This window comes from Anarhichas minor, unplaced genomic scaffold, assembly GCF_050575085.1.
Source record: "Anarhichas minor isolate MPS153535 unplaced genomic scaffold, ASM5057508v1 ptg000003l, whole genome shotgun sequence".
NCBI classification, from domain to species: Eukaryota; Metazoa; Chordata; class Actinopteri; order Perciformes; family Anarhichadidae; genus Anarhichas; species Anarhichas minor.
In genome coordinates, this window is record NW_027466449.1 from 16,230,944 (window position 1) to 16,255,783 (window position 24,840).

General features: G+C 42.9%; 1 protein-coding gene across 1 annotated transcript; it reads left to right on the plus strand.

Moving 5' to 3' along the window:
• LOC142958856 (fibulin-2-like) lies at positions 1–24,690 on the plus strand. The gene is made up of 17 exons (XM_076099843.1): positions 1–56; positions 2,291–3,732; positions 12,020–12,134; positions 12,566–12,695; positions 13,545–13,740; positions 14,547–14,765; positions 15,468–15,578; positions 16,109–16,213; positions 16,981–17,112; positions 19,212–19,349; positions 20,120–20,260; positions 20,508–20,636; positions 21,175–21,300; positions 21,669–21,785; positions 21,874–22,002; positions 22,917–23,040; positions 23,692–24,690. Exons 2-17 carry the CDS (start codon positions 2,385–2,387, stop codon positions 24,047–24,049), a joined length of 3,618 nt encoding a protein of 1,205 aa, XP_075955958.1. The 5' UTR covers positions 1–56; positions 2,291–2,384; the 3' UTR covers positions 24,050–24,690.
• Positions 24,691–24,840: the final 150 nt, after the last annotated feature.

The following is a 24,840-nucleotide window of genomic DNA, read 5'->3' on the forward strand; positions in this document are numbered from 1 at the left end:
TTTACGCACAAGTTTCCTTTCGGAGCACAGCAGCGCCGCAAGGTCAGAGACGCAAGGTAGGCAACGTGATTTCTATGGATAAAAACAATCGATATTAATGCACAATTTGATTTATTGATAATTTCCACTGGACAACATGTGAACGTAAGGGAGAAATATTTAGATATGGGATCAATCATATTTATAGTGTTTGATATTTGCTTGAGAGGTTCTTTCTTGTTGCCAAAATAATCTACGGTTCCTGGATATATTATAATACGCACTTTATTTGTCCTACATGCTTTTATCTAATGTGTGCCTTATGACTGTTAAAGTCCACATATTGATTTCGGCTTCTGTAACACGATGAGAAACAACGCAGATGGTTTGATCGCCACAACTGTTGCTGAAGTATCCAATTCGACAGCGAGCTCGTGCACTTTCAAACACGCGAGTCATTCTTTTTTAATTTATTATCCTTCACTGGAATATTTTGGTATCAGCGTGTCCTCTCGTCGTTTCAGGAATCCAGAGCTGCGTGAAAACAGTGTTTGCACGTGCGTGTGCGCGCGCGATTCACAGTGAGCAAAAAAAAAAGGATAAAGGTCAATTTTTGGCTACTGGGATGACAAGGCACACAGTCGCTGTTTGAAATGCTTTGTGGGACATTGCCTGAGCTGATAGCTGAACGAACAACCCAACAGATTAACTTCTCATTCACAAAACAGCCCCATCAAGGTATTTAGAGGCAGATGAGTTTCATTCTCAGTCCATCAGATTTCATTATCACCAAGTGGCCTTTTTTTTCTCCATGTGTTGAATTTCCCCTTTCACTCTGAATGTTGTAGACAAACAGAGCTCGACAGAGTTCCACTCAGCCTGGCAGTGGGCCATGTGCCTGTTAAAGACCGCAAGATCTGGTGAAATGATTTTGTACCTGCAGAGACACAAAGACATCATTGATACTCTAACAGAGCTGCAGTGCACTTTTGTTTGGAGCCCGACTTAGGAGGGAAGAGAAGGTACAGTGTTTATTTTGGAAGACCCCTACTTTTTATATTATTTTCAAAGATGCACTGCATGTTTTGCTCAGCACACTATAATTGGATCCAGTGTGCACACAGTCAGGTAAAATAACCAGGTTCCTGCATGTCTTTTTATTTTTTTAAAAGATCAGGAGTTATAAGTCATACTGGCATCTGGAGCTCCATAATTCCAAGAAAGCAAGTGTAGGCAGCTTCAGTTGGAGGGAAAAGGTCATCTGTAAACATCTCTTATCCATTTCTTTCTGTTGCTGCTCCTCTTTTGGGAATCTATTCCAAGGACATGCAGTTTGAGGGAAATGTGATAATTGGTGAGAAAGATTTCAGCAGAAAATGTCTTGAGAGAAGTTTGTCATGCAGAACGATTTTGAGTTTATCTCTAATTTTAAACCAGACTCTTTAGACTTGTTTTAGCAATAAATGTCACATAAGCCTCTGGCAACTGGCACAAAAGCAAGCGAGGAAAAACAGGAAAAGTGAAATAGAAAACACCTGGTTCTCAATATGCTCCCTGATTTGAAGTCACCTCACTGTCTCACAGGATCAAGCCTGTCAAATTCTAACTTTGTGCTGCCACTCTGTCCCTGTGCAGTTTGACGCACAACGAAAAGCTACAGTAACCTCATCAAATCCATTCATACTTTACATGACTTTATTCATTACAATATGTAATTTTGTTATAACAGTACTTCTTCTAGTTCTCTAGTTTGTTTATCACGTTATCCTTGCAAGAACACGGTTTGCACACTCCACAGCTGTTATAGGCAGCAATGAACAATGGACTCAAATGACTATAGAGTATTTGCACAACATCCCCACCATATTCCTGCAAAACATTTTATGAGAATACACTAACATATGCTGCAAAAAGATAACTCAGATAAGCAGTCCTGTAGCACATTGTTTTTGTATACCAAACTATAACATTGTCATAGACGAGAGGTTTTGTTGTTTCAGCCTCGTTTTTTTTCTTCATTTTTGTTGGATTACTTTTGTACATATTTCTCTCAGTCAGTCTTATATCTTTGGCCACATTTCCATGTGCAATCAAATATAAACCACAGCTTCCATCCCCTGCTGTGGTGCCAAACGAGTGGGCATGGAAAAATTAACATTTGGCAGGTGGCCAAATTAAAGCAGACATGGTTATTAAGTTAAAATATAGTGTTTTTGAGCTGTGAAAATGAACCAAAAATAATAGGATTGTTATCAAGTTGAATGTCAGACATTTGTACTGTAAATATATTAACCACTGTTTACTCTCACAGGCTAAAAGACACAAAATTATTTCTCATCTGGAATAAAATCAAGCCTGAAGAGACTCTTACTTTTCTTTCTTTTTCTTGTACTTTTTTGTGCAAAATGAACATTCAGACGGCAACATTGTTTTTAAGTTGGCTGATTCTGTGCATGGACACCTGTCTAAGCCAGAAAGACTGCGCAGGTGTGGACTGTCCCGTTCTGCAGGGCTGCATCGGAACGGTTTTAGAGAAGGGTACCTGCTGCCCCACCTGTACTCAAAGGGGCTGCACCTGTGAGGGCTACCAGTACTATGACTGTGTCCGAGCAGGCTTCCGGAAAGGGAAAGTCCCAGAGGGGGAAGCTTACTTTGTGGACTTTGGAAGCACTGAATGCGTCTGTCCTCTGGGAGGTGGGAAGATTAGCTGTAATTTTATTCCGTGCCCTGAAATTCCCCCCAACTGCATTGAAATTGTACAGCCTGCAGATGGGTGTCAGCAATGTGGGCAAATTGGCTGTACCCATGGCAGCAAGAAGTACGATGCGGGACACTCCTTTCAGAAGGACCGGTGTCAGGTTTGCCACTGTCCAAATGATGGTGGACGGGTAACGTGTTCACCTATCCCCGGCTGTGACCTTCGTAGTTCTAATAAGCCGACCACTGAGAACAACAACCCTTTGAGCGACATTAGCAGCCGTCATAACAGCCGACAAATGACTCTCGGAGAACAGTTCTCCGAGCTTGCACTGGGAAACACTTTACCTCTGTATAAGCCGGACCCACCCAGTTTTGGCACAGAGGATTATGACCACACACTGGAAGGGCCCACATCTTCCACTATCCAAGATCTGGCCCAACCACTGGAATCTACTACAGCACCACCAACTTACCCAGCGGCAAGCTCCACTTCCCTCAGCTCCCTTGATGACAGGAGACATGAGCTCAGGGAGACACAAAGAAGTTCTGATCCAGAGACCAGCAGTGAGGCTGAGGTCACTCATAACATGGATCCAACGACTACAAAGGAGCAGAGTGAAACATCCACAACGCTAACAACAACCACACAGAGAGTGACCACGGAGCACCACAGGCCGCAACAAGAACTTGGGGAAAGGACCATTAGACCCAACAGTGGCAGAAACAGAGTGACACAGGACACTTTAAAAGACTCAGCACACACCGCCCATGCAAACAAGGGGACCAGGCCCTCTGGCCATCATAAACACAGTCAGGGCAGTCACACAGGGAGTCATAGTGGCTCCCATTATAGCGGCCATAACGAAGAAGAAAAAGTGACAGTGGAGCCCAGCCAGCCACTCGGTAAAGAAGAGCAGACCTCATATCCCACTATACAGTTCAATCCCACCAGCAGAGCTCCAGTCAGGATGAGGGAGGATGGAGAGCAGCCTCAAAGACAACCCACAACCCTCTACAACTACCACTCTCAGGATGTGCAGGGAGACACTGAAGGTACGTTATCATACAACGTTTTATTTCAAAGAGTTTTAAAGGAGCAGTGTGTAAGATTTAGGGATATCTATTGGCAGAAATGGAATACAATATTAATATTATATTAATAAGTATGTTTTCTTTAGTGTATAATCATCTGAAAATAACATTAGTTGTGTTTTTGTTTTCCTTGGAATGAGTTGATGTATATATATGGAGCAGGTCCTCTTCAAAGAGCCCGCCACCATGTTTTTACAGTAGCCCAGAACAGACAAACCAAACACTGGCTCTAGATTGGGCCTTTCACGTTTCACATTTTTGCGTCGGCCACCGTATTTCTCTTACAGGCTTGGCACATGGGGGAAGTTTCAGTTGGTTGCAATCTGCAACCTCATCGCTAGATGCCGCCAAATACTACACAATGCACTTTTAAGCATATTTTATGATCAACAGTATTCAAACCATAGAAATAGAATAGGAGTAGAACGGACATTCCTATTCAAATCAACGTAGCAGTGGCGGCCAAACGTCCATATGAACTAAACAGACAACGAGAAGTCGTACACTCACTGAGGTGAGGTTTTGCATTAACGACGGAAACGAGCAGTGGGGTGGTAGCGTTAAGAAGCATAGAGAGCCGGAGGAAATGAGTAAAATTGAACAACTTAATGCTACATCCACACACTCTTGTCACAGCGTAGGAAAGCACATTGCTATCGCCAGATGAGTGACATCTTTGCTCGGCTTATTCTCAGTAATCAGTGTAGCATTAAAGCATGGTGGACTTAGCAAGCTAGCTAGCTAACTAGTGAACAACTGGCTCGTTAGCGTGCTAATTCCACCATGCTTTAATGCTACACTGGTTACAGAAATTGAGTCGAACGGCAGGCTGGTGGCCAGTGGCAGGTCCCGCCGTCCCTCCGCCTCACTCCCCTGCCGCTTCAGAGAAGGACAAGCTACCTAGCTAACTAACCAGCCATCTGTCTCCGGAGCTGTGTCCGCTCTCTTCCTGGCGAGCTGCTACAACACTTTACAGCCCTACTGACGTGTATTGACACCATAACAACTAACAATAATTGCCATTTTCTTTTGTACTAGCCGAACGATCACGGAAAACAGTTCAATGTTCGTTCCACTCTTATTCCAGTTCCAGGATCCTAACTTTTCTTCTTGAATAAAGTGTTTGAAAGCAACAGAATTGAAAAGAAATCTGAAACATCAAATGTTTTGATTCGTTCAATGCCCACATCAAAATACATCACAGTGTGATGATTTACAGCCTAGTAATGACAAGGTTAGGCTGTTATTATTTCCGAAGACATCATCCCTTTCTTTTTCTCACATCCTGTCTTTTGAAGAGGAATTCATAATCACTCTATCCTAGCTGGCAGAGGTCCAGGAAAAACAATTGTTAAAGGAAAGTCTGTTTTCCCTGGATAGCATTTATCTACCTTACTCGGAAGAGAAAAGAACAATACTAAGTACATGCTCATTTTCGTGCATTCAACTTGAGAGAATGCTATATTTCCCTAGTGGTTTGTAAGTAGCAAATAATACTAAGCCCTGTGGTATATTTACATTAGTGTGCTGCTAATATATCTGATAAATCCTTTAAGAGCAGCTGAAATTTCATTTTCTCTCCCCACTTTGCTCTGGTGAGAGCTCCAGGGTTGTTCATCCTGCCTGTATCCTTCATGTGATTATCAGCATGTTCTCAAACAGATCAGCCCCCTTCGGGACAAATCTACCACAGGCCCCATGCAGGAGGGAAAGGAGATGATGAAGTGATTACTAGGATGTCTAGAAGATGACAATGCACTGGAAAATATGAGAAAAATATGTCTCAAATTGTTATGATTCAGGGACCTCCTAGACTGTGGTTAAACCGCATGTGATCCAGCCTCTTACACAAAGTCAGCCGGTTTCAATTATAAACAAAAGTATTTAATACTTCAGAAGCTAAAACAATTGCAAAGTGAAGTACATTATTTACAGTTACATAAAATATGACTCGCGCCTCACCCCAGAAAGCGTCACCACCCACACAGTGGAACAGGAGCAAGTGACCGGAAGTTCTTTCTCTCCCGCCTTACATAGTTCAAAAAACATCCCATAATGTCCGTAGTTCCTATTGGCTGAATCCAGCTGGCTCCTCCTTCTCGCAGGACCCTTGCACGGGTATGACCTGAAATGCCTGTCTGTAAATGGCTGGCTGTCCCTACTCTTCAGTTAAATACATTCAATGACTGTCTTTTATGGTTTAACACTTCTATGATACACATTGGATTCTATATAAAGATAAGGATTTGCAACTTTTGGCAAAAACTTCACACGTTTTGCAAGCATAGCTGGTACTCCCCAAGTATGTGCTATATTATTATCCACCTGTAAGAGGTGCTACTAATTCTACTAAGAAACATTTCTAACTATAAAAAGCACTCCTATAATTATGACTAATTATGAATTCTTAAAACACTTCTAATTTATGACTAATTATGAATTCTTAAACACTTCTAATTATGATTTCTTAATTATGAATCATTAAACACTTCCATTATAATTCTTTAAAGCACAGTTCTAAACCCAAATTTCCTACAATATCAAAGTATGATGTTAAATTACATCTATACAATAGGTCTAAAAATTCTGCCCCATAATCTTAATCTCATAATGCTTTAATTAATCAAATTTCATTCAGTTCCATAAGAGTTATTGATTAATAAACTTCATGGTATAGGCAAAACCTAATTACATCATAATTACCAATACTTTATGGCCTCATGGCACAAGTATCTCTATATTAACATACTCCCTTATGAAGTGAGTGAACTGCATTATGAAAGAGTGGATTTTATTAGCCATCCCCACTCCAGGGACTGAATTAATTTTGTGTTTTGTCCAGCAAACCACAATCTGCGGCATGTTGTTAACCCTTCTTTACAACACTGTGATTTTTGTTGGGACCTGTCAGGACGTTTCTTTTCTTTCAGCACCTGGCCTCCATAGGTATGCCTTGAGTATGCTGGTGCCTGTCAAGTTCATTTACCAGCACACAGTTGGAGAATATAGGTTAGAAATTGGCTGTTTGTTGCTGTTTGCCATGACACATTTTGTTAAGGAGGGCTACAGACTCAAGTCAAGTCTGGGTAAAATGTGAAACTGTGTGCGAGCCAATTTTAGAAACTCTTCTATTCATTCAGGGAGAAAAAAAGACTTTGAGTTTGACAGTTTTTCCACAACATCCATAACTGCATTAGGATAACGTCCAGCTATTCCCTTGGGAATTATCGCTTCATGGAAGAGAGTTTTGACTTGAAAGTCAAAGCAGGATATGTTTTTCTCCTGGGATAAGGAGCTCAAACTGGATGTAGGATGGAATGACACTGTGCTGGTTCACTGGTGAAGGTCATTGGACTATTGGAGATTTGTGGTGACATGTTAAAACACAGACAGGAAAACAACACAGCTGATAAGGGCCTTGACTTATTCCTGTTATCAACGCCATTAGTAGAACATGCCAAATTTATTTTGGAGAGGAAAAGAGAAGGCATGAATAACAAGAACATGACCATTTTTCTGTAAACATAAATCATCCGCCTCTGCAGTGGCCCAATCTGTGCATTTGCCTCTCGCTCTTTCCAACCAGACGCAGTGTGTGCTCAGAAGGGGTGGGGGGCTGGACCTGGTATAGGATTTCTTTGGGGGTTGTACCTGTGAGCGGCATAATAGCCATGTGATGAATGAGACCACTGTTGTGGCTTGATTGCCAGACGCTACTCACTGCTCCCTCATGAGCCGGAGTGATTACCCCGTTTCCCGATCTTCCCAGTAATCATCTCATCTGAAGCACACCTCCACACATTCTCCCCTCAGTAACTTCCCACTTTACCAAGCACCAACCATAACATTGAATCTTAGACATGGATAAAATGATTAAACTGAAGCATGCAAATCTTCTGAGTTGTGGAGGAATAACTAAAGAAATGTTTGTTTTCATCCACAGTACTGTCACAGTCATGCTGCATATGGGAGTAGGCTGAGCTGATGTGTAATTTTCCTTATAGCATTAAAAGGAGGGTGGATTCCAGAGCTTCCCGTCTGAGAGTTCATTCCTGCTGTACCACTACTGTGTAGATCAGTTTGAAGAAGATAGTGCTCTCTGGTTAATCTAGGGTGCCTTCCAGGTAATTTCCAGGAATTTTGGCGTATCTCTTATCCACAACATGTCCTTACTGAAAAACCGCCTGATCCAAATGTCACCCTTGTGTATAAATAAAAAAACATCTGTGCCAGATGCAGGAAACCACTCATAAAAAAGACCAAATGTATAACTAGAGAGCGATTGGTGATGAATTGCAGCACAATAACAGATCTGTCATTAACATACAGGCAAAGTGCAGCTGTATACAAATGTTTTTCGGACTTGCAATGCAAGCAGTCGCTAATGTTTTCTCCTCTGAATATGAAACACAGTAAACCTTTTTATTCAAAATCTTACATTTATATTAATGCTTCATTGATAAAATGATTTCCAGGGCAGAAAATAGTTTCTTCTAATGAGGCTTGTAAAACCAACCAGTTAGGTTATATTATTCTGCTGTGTTATTTTCATCCATCGGGTCCAAAATCAGGATTTGGACGAATTTCCTCTGGAAAGAACTGAGCAAATTTCCTGTGTTCTGGTTTGTGAACGCACTTTTTAAACATATAAGGCATAATGAGGCAATTGGGAGACAGATTCAGATTACAAGATTACTTCGGAGAATATTTGTTCAGAGGCGTGCAGTGGAATATACTTAACCAAGTATATTAACCATATATGCAATATGCAAGATGCTGATGTTGCCTAGCAGGAACTTTAGAAAAACACCATGGGTGCGTGCGTGCGTGCTCGGATGTGTCAAGGACATGTGTGGCATCCTAAGGAAATGCAAGCTATAAATCACAGTAATTCAATGCATCATTAGTGATAAATCCTCCCGGCAATGTGTGTGTTAGTGTTTAATTCAGGTTTTCTTACCACAAGGAGGTGTAATTGGATTGGAGGATGCTGTATGAAACCATCAAAGACTGAAGCGTCAACTGACCTTAACCCCGATTAAGACTACAAAAAGATGGATCACACGAATGTTGGCTCGCAATCTCAGGGAGATTAAGACATAAACTGCCAATGATTGAAACCTGAATTGGCCGTTTTGAAGATGAAGTCATGATGACAGCAGGAGAGCCCTCCCTGTTAGGTCATATCCAGCTGTTTTTGGACGGTGATTATGTGTTTCAAAAGACACAATATTTCTGCAAGTGCTCATGTTGAAGGTGAGAAGAATATTGTGTAACTCCCACCCGAGCTTAATGCGGGACTGCAGACACACGCACATACACACACACATACACGGACATGCTGTAAAGCTTTCAGCATCAATCATCTGACATGTTCAACCACGTGGGTTTGTATGTCATGGACCTTTGGCATTAGCTGTTGTTCACGTTGTTGGTCATGTTCTCTTCAGGCCCACCTGTATTATAAATCACTGCCAAGTCCACAAAAGAAAAGACACACAAGAGTTGATTAGGGGCCGTGCACTGCTTTATCACACCCCCAGACATGTTGAGAGTTGCCCTTTTTGGTTGTTATTCTAGCTTCATATTTTCAAAGGGTGTGATGTCACCAGTTTTGGATTTAGACGAGAGCAAAGCATCTGGTGTTAATGCTAGTCAGATGGAAATGTATAATGACAGGCCCGGAACAGAGAGATGCTCTTCAGCCACCTTTCAAGTGTATATTTTACATCCATTGTGCAAGCACAATAAATCAACTTAGCTAATTATTGCGCTGCTGAATGGAACAAGTTGCGATATAGTCTTAATTAGAAGGTCTGTCAAAGAGACAGGAAGAGACCTGGTAAGCTCGGCTAAAATAGTTTATCCAGGCTGCAACTTTCGGTTCTGAAAAGTGAAGCCAATGGGAAGGTGACTTTAACTTTCTTTCTAAAAGCTACCAGGGGGCGTCTCCTCTTGTTGTAAAAAGAAGGCCGATTGTCTATCAGAAGCATGATGTTCATTTAGTGAGTTATGGTCCCATTTAGAGTAGAATAGACGATAACGCAGGATATGCTTTAGGGCGGGGCTACATTGTGACTGACAGGTCACTGCCACGGTGTTGTCCAGTCTGGGAGTTCTCCCTGTTTTCATCTTACAACTTTGGCAAAAAGCCAAGATGGCAACGGCCAAAAACCAAGATGGCGACGGCCAAATGCCAAACTCCAAGCTTCAAAAACCGCAGTCCACAAAACGGCTGACGTCACAGTGATTATGTTTGTTTCCCTCCAAAGTCATTTCATCCACTAAATCCGTTGCAAACATGGTGACAAACTGTATGTATCTTAACTCCGTATACATCCCACATTGTGAATGGAAACACGGAGCAAATCTGTGTGATGTTCATGACGGGGGAACTGATTTCACCTGGAGAAAATGAATAGGAAGCAAAAGGAGGAGAAAGAGTAATTATGTTCTCTGTCTTTTAATATACATTCACTTGGGTTCAAAGGGGACTTGTTGCACTGCACGGTTGGCACAGATGCTGTAGTTATGTATCAAAGAGTCATTGTGCCTTTCAAGGTTTAGATTTTCTCCTGTCTAAACCTTTAAATTATGCACTGCTCTAGTCTGAGTAATTGCCTTGGTCTTGTTATGTATAGGTAAAGTCATTTCAACAAAAATAAAGTGGATGTGGAAGTTGAAATGTTAGAATGACCTGAGGCACTCTCAGATGTCTGTGCTGATTTTCATGTATTTAGGATTGTATTAAGAGGACTTGGTCTGTCCTCTGAGTGACCCCCACACTCATTTAAGGCTTACGTTGGAACAGACCGTGCTGTGAGAGACCAATTAAAGCTTCGGTCCATAACTTTCGTTTGGACTGAAATATCTCAGCAAATAAATGATGGACTGTCATGACATTTTGAACAGGTATTCATGGTCCCCATAGGATGAACCCTACTGACTTTTGGGATCCCCTTGGATGCATTGCCATGCAATTGGTAGACACCTTTATGTTCTCCATAGGATGAAATGTAATCTCTTAAATGACCCCGACTTCATCGAGTGCTAAGCACTAAAAACTTGCTTTGGTTTATGACGAAATACCTGCAAAACTAATGATATTCCCATTAGCCTGAGCTGTACTCTGTGTTTAGAGCTAATTAGAAAATGTATTGTTATTTCACACATGTTAGCATGCTGACATTAGCATGTAGCTCTAAGTACAGCCTCGCAGAGCCGATAGCTCGGCTGTAGACTCTGGTTCTCTTTTTTCACATGATAATGAATGATCAGAAATCCTGTGGGGGCCAGTGTCATCACATAAAATATGATCAGACATTTGACTAAACATGATCCATTACTTTAGGAGGGTTAAGTCTACTTCTGGTTGGAGCAGAAATGGAATATAATATTATTATTATTAAGTATGTTTTCTTTAGTGTATTATCACCTTAAAATATTAATTTGCTGCCTAAGAATCAGCCGTTTTTATCTACATACGGAGCGGGTCCTCTTCATGGAGCCTGCTGCCGTGTTTCTACAGCGACCAAGAACAGACAAACCCATAAAAGGGGTCATTCACGTTTTCACATTTTTGGGTCGACCGCTGTAGTTATCCTACCCGCCAGGCGGGAGAGGCTTCAGTAGGTTTGCATCTGCCAAATCCTACACACTGCACCTTTAAGTTAAAACACCAAAAGGAGATTGCAGATGGTGTAAAACCAGAAAGACAAATATTCTGTCCTGCATGGTGTGACTGTTAAGACATGCATGTCATGAGTTGTGTCTTCTACAGTAGCGCAGGAGCCACAAATCAAAGCTGGAATGCGCTGCTCTGTTATTGAAAAGACACTCTTACATTTTTCCTCTTTCACTCTGGTCCAGCTCTGATTAGCCAGGATGTAACAAAAAAGTAGGACAATTTTACTTTGAAAGTAGTTTTATAGAGTTTTGGGTTACATACTTTTCCCTGCCAATGTAAGTGAGAGCAGAGTCGAGAAGACTGAAATTAAAAACACACATTGTACGTGCTATTTACAGTGCAGTCTAAGTCTGAGACAAGAGTGTTGCACCAAAGATGAAATACAGTTGCACTAACCACATTTTACAGCATCTCACTGATGGGAATCCATGATGGGAAATGTTAAACCTACCTCTTCCAGCTGAACTCACATTGTTACCATTATTTTGTGCCATTCCTCTGAAACACATGGCTGCACTAAGTGGGATAAAGCTGGAACTGGGTGTTTGTGTTTCATTATAGTTCCTGCCAAGGAGCTGTTGAAGACCTGCTGTGAGACAGGGGAGAAGTGGGCTTCAGCTAATGGTCACTGCAACAACATGGAGCCACCCGCAAAAGATAGGCACTCCATCTGCTGGTAAGGCCATTATTAAACGCCCGCTCAGATCATTTAGCTTAATTCTTATAATTAAATACAACAAACCGTAAATCATCTTAAATAGTCCTCTGTGGAAAGGCAGTTGGCTGTTTATCCACTTAATTTGACTTATTAACAAGTTAGATTTAGTAAAGTGACGTAACTAAAATGTGCAATGAAATGTTTTGCTACTATGGGTTTTTTATTTCTTATTTCAAGATCAGTCACATTTAAGTAGATTTTTCTTTGGAAACGCCGAACGGTCCTCGGACCTTTGACTGGTAAATTATTAAGATTTTGATAAAAATTTTTCCTTCTGATTAAATGCACATACATTTTTTTTAAAACAGCTAACCATACTCACTGTTTCTGTCAGGGCTGCAGTCCAAACACTTAGGCAGTGCTTTCTCCTTTCTGCTTTTCTCTGCCAGGACCGCCCAACAACAGTGCTGCCGCGGTTCCCTCAGAGAAGGCCGGTGTTTGGCTGGAATGAACGCAGCGAGAGCTGGAAATATGTGTCAAGAGGATGCCAGCGACAAATGTGGGATTGATTCCTACAAGGCAAGCATCTGTGATCAGATACCCCTCCCAAAGGGCAAACTCAGTTTACTGGGTTCACAGTCAAACATAATCACATTGTCATTTTAAAATGAAGCCTAATACAGCCTGAATTAGCGATTGATGAATGCATTCGTCAATGTAGAATTGAAAACACAGATGGTACTGTAGCCGGACAGTGAGAGTCTCTCTGTTTGAGCTACTTTATTCACGATACCTCCCCTGAGCATTACTGCTGTTGTGCCAATTCCCTGTTATTCAATTACCTTATTTAATTTAGGTAAAAATGATTTAGGGCCAATTGCAACTGAAGATTCCCACAGTCCTGAAGCTTCACTAGCTTCAAAGCAGACCTCAGCATTTGGAAATGTCAGATATCAATTGTTTGGCCTTTGTGAAATAGTGGAAACGTGGCCTGATAATTTAATCTGGTAAAACATTAGCAGCAGTAGACACAAGGCTATTATGGCGGTCAATGTGCATGAAGTCACAGTGACTAAGTAACTCTATTGTGGTCGCCCAGACTCCCAGAGACACACATTTGCCATGTGACCCGTGTGCTGAAGGATACTTACTCATCTGCTCAGAGGCCCTTGCGCAGCATGAGCCCATTATCGACGCTATGCTGCAGTGCAGCTGTTAAATATTGGTTTTCATCACCTTTTTGTGGGACCCCTGTAGATTAAGTAATATCAGGCCATCTACAACCACAGTACATCACACGCTAAAAGCAAACCATGCAAACAGTATGGACCGCTGATTGTAATCCTTCTCATAGAATGTACAGCGGCTACTCTAGAGAGCTCAATGATCCATGAATACATGTGAAACGACTAACTGTGTGACCCGCAGGAGTGCTGTGACTGCTGCTCTCTGGGGCTGCAGTTTCTCCGTGAGGGGCATCGCTGTCAAGCCCACCAGTACCTGGGCTTCCACTGCAGACACGTCTTTCTGACATGCTGCGAGAAGGAGGAGAGCAGCAATCAAGACGGCTGGCACTCCGTCAGAGAGAGGCCCGCTCTCGACTCCACTCCACAACCCAAAAAAAGTACTGTCATCTGCACACACACACACGCCAGAATGTGAATGCATTGCATGCTCCATGCCAAGGGAGAGGGTGTTGTTGTAATGCACTCCAGTGCACTGCCAGGAAAAAGCACAGATTTCAAATAGACAATCCATTTTCGTTGAAAGGAAGCATTGTAGTAGGATCCCCCAACCCTGCTGAAAAAGGTTGCGCCTCATTGGCCTCCCAGAACAAAGTATAGTAGTCTAGTTCACCCCTGTGCTTTAATCCTAAGAGATCTAATGCCTGTCTGCCTGGCATTGCATTTAATCCCTTTTTAGTAAATCACCATGTTGGTGTAAATAGTCTTGCACTGATTTGAATTGGCTACTACAAGGTGAAAACGAAGAGTTATCTGCCTTCTGATCATGGGTGATCAGGTGCTTTTCATTAGGTTTTTTTCTTTTCTCTTTTATGGTTCTATTTCCACCTCATGACAAACACTTTGCCCAGCCTATTTGGGATTGCGGCATTTGGGATGAAACATGAGAAATACAGCAAGACATCCTCCGTTAAGTTATCAATCAGAACATTGCGCATCTTATTGTAACTTGTATTGTTGCATATTGCCGTGCTGCATGTGTATTTTTAAGAGCCCATCCAAGGCGTTGCAAACTCATTTAAGACGTTTTGTGTTTGCAACAAACAAGAAAATAAATCCACCTAATCGTTGTGGCCATCATGTTTTATAGCTTTCAGGAAAGCTATAAAACTATGTTAAACAGTATTATGCATTTATTCATATCATAGAGTTGTATTGCCACTCTCTCTCTCTCTGTGTGCTGTAGTATCCGACAGCCCGTACCCTAAAGAGGCCTTCTCCATCGGTGAGGATCGGGACGGGGAGAATGCAGTGGAGGGTCCTGTTGATTTTGAGGACGTGGATGAGTGCCTGATATACGAGGGCAGTATCTGCCACCACAGATGTGTCAACACGCCAGGCTCTTACCGTTGCGAGTGCCTCCCTGGATACGCGCTGCAAGAGGATGCTTTCACTTGTGCACAAGGTAAAATGAACACCACCGATTGTATTTTGTCACACGGCGCTAGCAGACATTTCCAGCGATGTTAGAGCACAGGAAATGTGCCATTTGCTCCTTAAAATATGATTTACAGTCCGCGTTCTAATTTCTCTGCACATTCACAGTGTATTATTTTCCTGGTCTCTTTGAGTTCCTTCCTGTCTGCCAGCCCTGATACTGCCTAGTAATAGTTATTTTAATCACACACTAACATCCCTTTCCTGTACCGACGTCAATGCTCACCCGATCACATCTCTGCTGTCGTCGAAAAGCTTTTTCAGCTAAAGGGGAAAAAAAACATATTTGTAAATCACTCTTTGCACAAACTGAAGGTCCGCTCAGGTGTACGCTTTCGATGTATTTTCAGTTAATGTTGCCTGCAGTGCAGCAGACTTTAATCAACAGTGCCTTTCACCAACACAAGCCTGTCTCAACAGGACACTAATGTCAGAGCTCCCAGCAAATTACAGTGAGGGTTGGGGCTCACAAAATAAAACCGAATGTTTGTCTCCAGGCAGCTTGTTTTCCTGTCTCACCTTCTCTGATATTACATCTCTCATCTGTATCTACTAGGCCTCATACCGTCGGCTCAAGCCTCTAACTAAGACCGCAGACGACTGAGAGTTGCAATTCTTGATTGCAGTGTAAATCCTCGCTCCTGTGACGGGGTTATTCATGTTTCTGCAGAGACGGTGGACGAGGAGAACAGACTGAAGGAGGACGACAGAGCGGCGGTGGAGCCCACTTCACCTCTCCCGCCTCCCACCCAGCCCGCCGTCCCATCCAACCCCTGTGAAGGTTAGAGACGTTCGGCTTAATAAGCGGACAGGGAGCTGCAGGCCCGACAGCCCACAACGAGCACATTCGGTCAACCTTACGCCTTAGTGGGAGACTGGAGCATGCCTCTTCATGCAGCCAAATTATGTTTAGAGGACAGCACAGGCTGCTATAGATTGAAATGTTATTATGTCAAACTCACCCTCCATCGTGAGCTGTAATTGTGCTGAAAATGTCAAACACAAGTGGTGAGATAGCAACAAAGGTTAGTTTGTTTTCAGCATCGGGTGCTCATTCTCACCAGTTCTCCTCCGTATCATAATCTGCGCGGGGTCAAGTCTTGTTTGTCTTGTTTGGTTTCCATGACACCAGGGTGGGGGCCTGCCACACTGTGGGCCAAAAGTAGGAAATACAATATGACCAGGTCAGGGATCAACCTGCAACACAGTAAATCATGTTCTGTCTCCCGACCAGCTCTCCTCTGTTGGTGTTGTGTGGAATAGTAGTACAGAATATTTCATTTTAACCTCACCACGCAGTATTATTTTCAGGAAACGGCCCATGTGAGCAATACTGCACCTCAGTGGGCGGAAGGCCACAATGCTCCTGTTTCCCAGGATTCTCTCTGGTGACGGCTGACGGACGCTCCTGTGAGGGTAAGGAACTAAAATGTAGCTGTAATGCTGGGAACCTTTTCTTCACATCACACCAGCAGGGCATGTGGAAATTTCGTGCAATTATAGAAGTGAAAAAAAAAGGCTCTTAGTTTCAGTCAGAGTAGTTTGCTTCCAGTCGCGGAGAGTTTCTTGGCATGACTGTCTGCCATTGATTCTTATTTTCCTCTAATCATGGCCTCTAGATGTGCAGGTCTGCGTCACAATGTTTTTCTTTCTGGAATATATATATATATATACTGTATATACTGTATATATATATCATGTTGTTCCTGAACTGAGACTCTACCGGAGGCATCATCTCAACTATCCATGCATTATCCCGATAACGTGGCCAACTGCATCCCATATTTATCCTTTATTTCCTCTCAGAATGGTGGTGGGCTGTTTTATTGTGAGGCTGATAAGCTCCTGCTCTATTCTGTCTAAGCTGTCTCCCTGGGGATGTATTTTTAAGTTAAGCCATGTCCACTGGTCCGTCTCCTGCTTGTCAGCCGCAAACTGGGGCTGCGACCCAGAGAGTAGCTCAGTGTGTTGACGAATTTCTCATTGTGTGGATGTTATACCTCGTGGCTTTGCCCCTAATCTCTCTCCCAGAAGAGGGTCCTACCTGTCTCTTTAATCCGCTTCTAACCGCTGACTGCTACACACAGACCACGGCTCCTTATCCTACACCTATTCATCCAGCGTGCACTTTTCATTATTTGTTTTCTCTCTTCACACAACTGTCTTTTATCCTTTACATCCAGACGTAAATGAGTGTTTGTCCGGGAATGTCTGCCAGTTGGGTGAGCGCTGCGTGAATACTGCGGGGAGTTATATCTGTCAGAGACCGATCACCTGTCCCCCGGGATACCAGATCAACAACGGCATTTGTGAAGGTACACCGCCTCTTATCAGCGTCGTAGTATTCACTTCCACCCGCAGTGAATATGTTGTTCATACCAGCAGGAGAGCATTCCTATTACTGCATGTTCACAATGTACGGAAAAACACATTGTTCAGGCAAACAATTGCTTAGACCACCCATTGAAAGTAAGTATTGAAAATTAGTTTTTTAGTTTTTAAATTCTCATGTGAGCACACAGACAAAGAGGAATAATAAAAATAAATAGTACTCCAGAGAGGTCTTTCCATAGTATTTGCTTGCTGTTAACTCTCAATATAAAGAGCTGCCTGGCTTGCCTTTGTGGGTGGCGCTCAACTTTGAGATGCAATAGTAAACTTCACAATACTTCTCATTATTTCCATGCCCCATAAATTGTGGCTGAGCCGAGGTCTCATTCACAGAGCAGCAGCAGTGTTCAGGAAGAGGGACCCCCGAGATGAGTTTTAGATGTGCTGTAAGTGCTGTTTGCTACTGCAGATGGGTTTCAGGCGAGGGAAATACAGCTAATCTGCAGCTCCTTGTCAAGTTAAAGAATGCTCAATCAGGCAAAATGAACATTTAACAAGAAAGTATGTTTAATTGAAGCTTCCAAACAGCTGCCACTTTAGGTCGTCGTCATACAGTGCGGAGAAAAAACAAAACGCCCTATTCATAAGAGACTGTAGTGAAATGCTCCTTTTGCCTCCTCTCACAAATGAAGCAACATTACCACACATGGAAAAATTGTGTGGCTATTCATTCAATTGCCAGAATATATTTAACACAAATATTTTAAAAAGACAGAAAAACCCCCCCAAAGCATTAGAAATAGAGGCAAACGAGAGCAAGAGTCTATATGCAGCTCTGTGAGGCTGTAACACCAGCATTGCAACATGCTCACAAATGCTAAGCTGCTGATGTTTAGCAGCTAAAAATATTCGCCATCTTAGTTTAGTTTGTCAGCATGCTAGCGTTTGGTAATCAGCACCGCTGAGGCTGATGGGAAAGTCTTTCGTTAGGTATTTAGTCTTGAACATTTGATTTGACGGCACTAGATGAGAGGTCAGAGGATCCCCAAAGTTATTACAATTCGTCCTGGGGGGGGGGGGGGGGGGGGGGGTGATGTAATGGCAATCATTACATCACAGTCATTGAGATATTTCAGACAGAGTCACATCTCTAAACCTCATCTCTAAAAGTCAGGGGATCACCAAAGTCATTAGGATTCATTGTCTGGGAATCACAAGTCCTTGAAGTTGAATAGCAACCCAACCGACGTTTCTCTGCATAAAGCCATGCCATGCCGTTAGCGTGGCTGAAAAGAACCCAAATCCTTTGAAATTGTCTACAACTTTTCTTTTCATAAAGAAGTGTCCTTGTACATAGAATCTTGATGGCATTTCAGCCAAATGTATCATTCTGTCGGTGTGGGGCTCCCTCAGCTCCTGCCGACTCTGTGACAGGAACAACATGCTCAATCACTGCTGTTTAGAGACCGACCCGATATCAGCAGGGCTGCTTCCCAGAGCTGTTTTAGGCCTCTATACAGCAATTACGGAGATAAAATCCTGCAAACCTGCTTGAAAATACAAGGCGCTCGTGCATTATACACACATACACACACATATGCACCACACGTTGTGTTTCTTTGAGACTGTGATTTCCCTCCAGCTTCGGTTCGTCCTACGGCCACAGATGTAAGAGGACTCTTGTGGAATAATACTGCAATATTCTTTCACACACTGCAGAGGGCCACTGCTGGTTTTAACTCATTAGGTGTGTTCATCTAGCTGAAATAATTCGGGCCATTTTGGTTGATTGTATAGATAAGATTCCTGAGTTGAAATACGATTCTTTTACTCTTGATTAACTTCTTGAGCAATGTCAGGGAAAGCTTTGTGACAGATGAGCAGCATGAAAAGTGAGTACCTGTACAATCTGCCATTTAACCACAGCGCCACTCAGTGGTGAAATGTGGCATTACAATGTATATTGCAGCTTGCACTGTAGTTAACACATTAGACTGAAACTGATATCATTTGTTTTGGGTTTTAAATGCAATTAGTCATTTACTCAGTCCTCAAGAGCTCATTTATTCCTCTTCTTCCTCAGATATCAATGAGTGTGTGCAGCGGAGCCATAACTGTGGGATCGGTTTCGAGTGTGTGAACACCGAGGGCTCGTTCCGGTGCAACCCCAAACCTCGATGTCCTGTGGGCTTTAACCGGGACGTACAGGGCAACTGTATGGGTGAGGAAAATCAGGGGTTTTGCTGATGTCTATCACAGCGAGGTTGCATTTAATTATACATATTGTTTCTGGTTTTAATTGTGCTAATAGAGGAAATAAACTGATGTTTGTTGAGGGGGAAACAAACAAATGAATGAATATGTGACACTGTGTGAGGGATAAATCGTATATAGCAAGCAAACAAGGGGCTTCAGCCTTTTGTTTTTCTTAACATCAGTATTTTTTGTTTGTTTTGAGAGTGAGTGAATGAGCCAGGAAGAGCACTAAATTCCCCCACAGGTGAATCATAGTCCATGTAGGTCGTAGCTCACGCCATTGCAGGTGAATCGACGCGGCTTCGGTGACAGAGGGGTTAAATGCCACACAGACAGGAGATCAGACAGGTTGCTGTTAGGGGCTGCAGAGGGGTGGATGAAAGCCAACTCTCTGTCCTCCTCCAGTACAAACTGATGCTGTGGAATTAGCCCCCAGGGGCAGGAACTGGGGCATGTCGAGGCAGCCGACGCCCCTGTGAAAAGGAGTGCAAGAGAAAATGCTCTGAGAAATGAGCGAATTGAGGAAAATGTCAGACACGCACACACATAACAAAGTTAACCGAATTGAATGCGACTGTGTGATGTGCGTTTGCTTTGATATCTCGGTGTGGCTAAAGAGCGGCCCTCTGCTCTCTCATGCCCTGCCTTTGTGCCTTTGGGTCTTCACTCTGTCTTCATCTTCGTCTCCCTCCCTCTGTTTCTCTTTCTCTCTCTCTCTCTCTCTCTCTGCAACAGATATTGACGAGTGTGGCGCTTCGGCCCAGCCATGTAGCCTGGGATTCAACTGCATCAACACTGTGGGATCCTACATCTGCCAGAGGAAGATAATATGTAGCCGCGGCTATCACGCCAGTCCTGACGGATCCAGATGCGTTGGTATGATTTGTAGTTGTCACACATGAAGGATGTGTAACGGTTTTGATATACAGACTTGAAGACGTAGGTGTGATTGAAGTAAGAGCATCATTTTTTGTTTTTTTTTTCCAGTGCAGCAGAGAATAAATCATATTACTTCACACATGAAGGAGAGTCAACAAAACATGAATTCATTCATGAAGTGGTGGCAGCTGAATGTCATCATTCTCATTTCCATCTTTTCTTTCCATTCATGTGTGTCTCGTAGATGTGGACGAGTGTCAGGGCAGTCTGCATCGATGTGGAGAGGGCCAGCTGTGCCACAATCTGCCCGGTTCCTATCGTTGTGAATGCCAGACGGGCTATCAGTATGACTCATTCAGGAGGATGTGTGTAGGTAGGTTGGACATTTAAATGCACCGTCATGCAGAAGAAGCACATTAATGCAAATGCAAGTTTTTTTTAGAGAGATTAAAAGCGGTGCTTTAAATATTTTGCCCTTACTCCCCTGCTCGTTCTGTTCTCCCTCCTCTCAGCCCTCCATCACTTGTGCACACCTTTCACACTACTTTACAGCCACCCCTCGTCTTCGCCTGCCCACTCTGGCAGCTCCTGTTTATTATTCTGCAGTAGAGCTGCTGCCGTTACCCAGGCTCTGCTGCTGGCTCCTGCGGCAGCCACCGGGCCGATCATGTCTCCTGCAGCAGAGGACTCCGTCCCTGGCCCCCGCTGCTCCCACTGTTTTGTGATTCACTGTGTTGTGACTCTGATAATAATGGACTCCGCTCAAGTGTTTAGACTATCAGCAGGCAGCTGGCCCGCCTCACATCGCACTCTCTCGTTTGACACGCGCCCACGACACACACACGGGCGCGCAAACACACAAATGCAGTACACACTTGCAGAGGTATGATGACACTGCTTCTTCCTCTCAGATGTAAATGAGTGCTGGCGCTACCCGGGCCGCCTGTGTGCCCAGACCTGCGAGAACACCCCGGGCTCCTTTGAGTGCTCGTGTACCTCTGGCTTCCGCTTATCCGGCGATGGCAAGAACTGTGAAGGTGTGTGTGTGTGTGTATCAGCGTCCGCCTGCCTGAGTGTGTGCGTCCGTGTATGTACGTGTCGGTGCATGTGGTTGTATGTTTTTTGTGAAAATATGTGTGTATGAACGTGCTTTGTTGGTGTGCAAAGCTTTTGTGTACGTGCAGGAACAGTGCAGATTCCTAGATACATGTTGCTGAGGAGGGATGGCGGTGATGGGTGTCAGTGTTACACTCTACATCATGCCGTGCCTTCAAGCGCAAACCAGTAAAAAAAACATAATTGGCTTCATAACAACATCGTGTTTATATGTTAGGATGGAAACATTGGAAATCCTTTGATCAAACGAATTGTGACAGTAATGAGCTCCAACCTCTAATCTCTCCAGACGTGAATGAGTGTTTGGCCAGCCCATGCAGTCAGGAGTGTGCCAACATCTATGGTTCCTACCAGTGCTACTGCAGACAGGGCTACCACCTCAGGGAGGACGGGCACACCTGTGAAGGTGGGGCACGCTAGGACACATCACTAATGTACATGTTAGCTTATGAATCACTTTCACGTGACTTACTTCCTCCTTGTCGTCCGTCCAGACATGGACGAGTGCTCCGAGAGCATCGGCCATCTATGCACCTACAAGTGTGTGAATGTTCCTGGCAGTTACCAGTGTGCTTGTCCCGAATATGGATACACCATGTCTCCAAACGGACGCTCTTGCAGAGGTGAATACCAACCCTTAAAAAAACTAAAAAAACAATGCATGCACTCGCTGTTATGTAGCTGCTTCATTACAAGTGAACCATATTGCGTTCTGCTTTGAAACTCAGCTCCAGCACGCAGGTGTCAGAGCACAACAATACTATTTGCACGTGGGAGGGATAGCCAAAGTGGCTGTTTACACCCGGGTGTGTATACAGCATGGCAGAGACAAGCACGCAGGTGTCCGTAGCCAACAATGTTGTCGGCGCCCGGCCCGGGCACACATGTTTAGTTTTCTTAAACCCAACCAAACTGTAACTCGAAAATGGTAAATAATAATAATAAAAAAACTGAAAATAATAAAAACTAGACTTCTCACAGGAGTCAAACACCAATATCCTGAGTGATCGTCTTGAGTCTGTCCCATTCATCCACCACAACATTTGTCGTACACAAGCTTTGTTGCTATTTATACTATACTATGACTTTTACTACAACTACTACTACTGAATCTCAAAGCCTTTCGGCTACCTAACTATTGCTAACTTAATTATCATATTCAACTTGGCCGGGCGTAAATAGCTGCTGTGTGACTATTCTCACCCCGGTTCAAATACACTCCGGATTCTCAAAAGCACCCATTTAACTCTTCACAGAGTGTATAGTGATGGTTATGCTCAGATAAATCTAATTGGTACTTTTACAGAGGCTCAATAATTACACGGACTGTAAAACTTTATTGGCCTTGAAATATTGTTTTGCTAATTTCATTTTTTTTCTTCTTCCTTGAGCAGTTTCCCCCCACGAGGACTAGTTCTTGTCTTACATGTTTCCGCAATGAGGCTTTTCCTCAAAAGTTCAACTGTGCCGTGACTAACACGCCTCTCCTCGTCTCCAGGCAGTAAACCAGCCCTTGTGCATTAACTGTGTGCTTTAGATATCGACGAGTGTGCCACGGGGGCCCAGAACTGCTCTCTTGCTGAGACCTGCTACAACATCCAAGGAGGGTACCGCTGCATCTCTCTCGACTGTCCACCCAACTACCGCAAAGTGTCCGACACGTAAGCGATTAAGTCAGTTAGAAATCCATTCCAGTGATCAATGTGATGCCTCACTGATCTTTCATGGGCTTGATAGTCTGTTATGTTTGTATGATGCATATGAAGGAGGATATTTGTAAGAGGTAAGGAAGTAAAATCACAAGAGAAATCAGTTTATAGTAGATCAGGACAGTCAGCATTAGATGGCATCAATCAGTTTAACTGATATCACGCACAAGCTCATGTACAATAGTACTTTTTATTACTAAATGCAAATTATTATTAATAATCAATATCATTGCTCATGTACAATATTACTTTTCTAGATAGTTTACTTATTTAACTATATGCATCTTTTGTTGTTATTCTAGTAGGCACTGGTTTTCTTATGCACTTTATATTTATTACTCTTTTATTTTTTTGATGTAATTTTTGAGAAATCTTTGCTACAAGTATTTCCTTCACAATAAATAAAGGTCTATCTCTCTTAATTTGTGCGGAATCAGCTTAATTCATGTACATTCTTCTTTTTGGAGATTATTTTTGATTTGATGATGACCCCATCATATTATCTTATGACCCCATAAGATAATAAATCATGTACTTTGAATTGCCTTGTTTAAAGAGTGCCCTCCAAATAAAGTTGCCTGGGCATCCTTTCGTCCCCTGTAGGCGCTGTGAGCGGATCAGCTGTCCCAACTACCTGGAGTGTCAAAACTCCCCTCTGAGGATCACCTACTACTACATCAGCTTCCAGTCCAACATCGTCATCCCCGCTCAGATCTTCCGCATCGGACCCTCCCCCGCCTACTCGGGAGACAACGTCATCGTCAGCATCACGCAGGGAAACGAGGAGAACTACTTCGGCACCCGGAAGCTGAACGCCTACACGGGCGCCGTGTACTTAAATCGACAGGTTGAGGCCCCGCGGGATTTCTCAGTTAACGTGGAGATGAAGCTTTGGAGACAGGGGACGTTTACCACTTTCCAGGCCAAGATCTTCGTCTTCATCACGGCCAACTCACTCTAACCGTTGGAGATGTGCTGTGGCCACTAAGGACCTTTTCCTATCACTATTTAACGTCATAAAGTGCACCACTGTCTGCCGTGATTGGTTTGAGCAGTTACTCTCTCCTCCAGTTGAAGTTAATATCCAAACATTGCTGTTAGAGTAGTAGAATATTCAGAAAGAAACTGCTTTACATCAGTGTCTGCTTTCACCGCAATTGCATAAAAAAGTCTGTAATTATCTTTTTTTTTCTTTATTTCTCACTTGAATTGCTATTCTGCATGTCATTCATTTCCAAAACACATTCCATACTCTCAAAAAGCCATTCAAATCTGAATCCCAAATAATAACATTGGCTTAAAGCTGAGAGACTTGTCTCCCAGATCTCTGCTCACATTCTGCTCTGTGGTGAAAACAGAAGAAATTGTTTTGAAAGAGTTTCCACGACAATGCCGAAACGACTATGTCTCTTTTCTTTCCCCCTGCGCTGCTTTTTGTTTTGTTTTGTCTTCGAAGTATTCTATATTATATAATTTGACTCTATATGGTGTATTTTTGTATCCCTGTAATCAGACACATTATAAATGGATGTATTATATTTCTTATGCTAGATTTACAAGTTGCAAAGTATTTTAGTAAAACAATAAAAAACACCAATGTGATTTGGTGAGTATTGACTACTTTTATTTATAAGGAGGAATTATTTGTAATTCTCACTGGACAAACTTATACTCTCTGATTATACGCAGCTTATATCTGCTGTAGTGAACATTACTCCTCTGTGAAGTTGTTAAACTATATAATCTACTCTT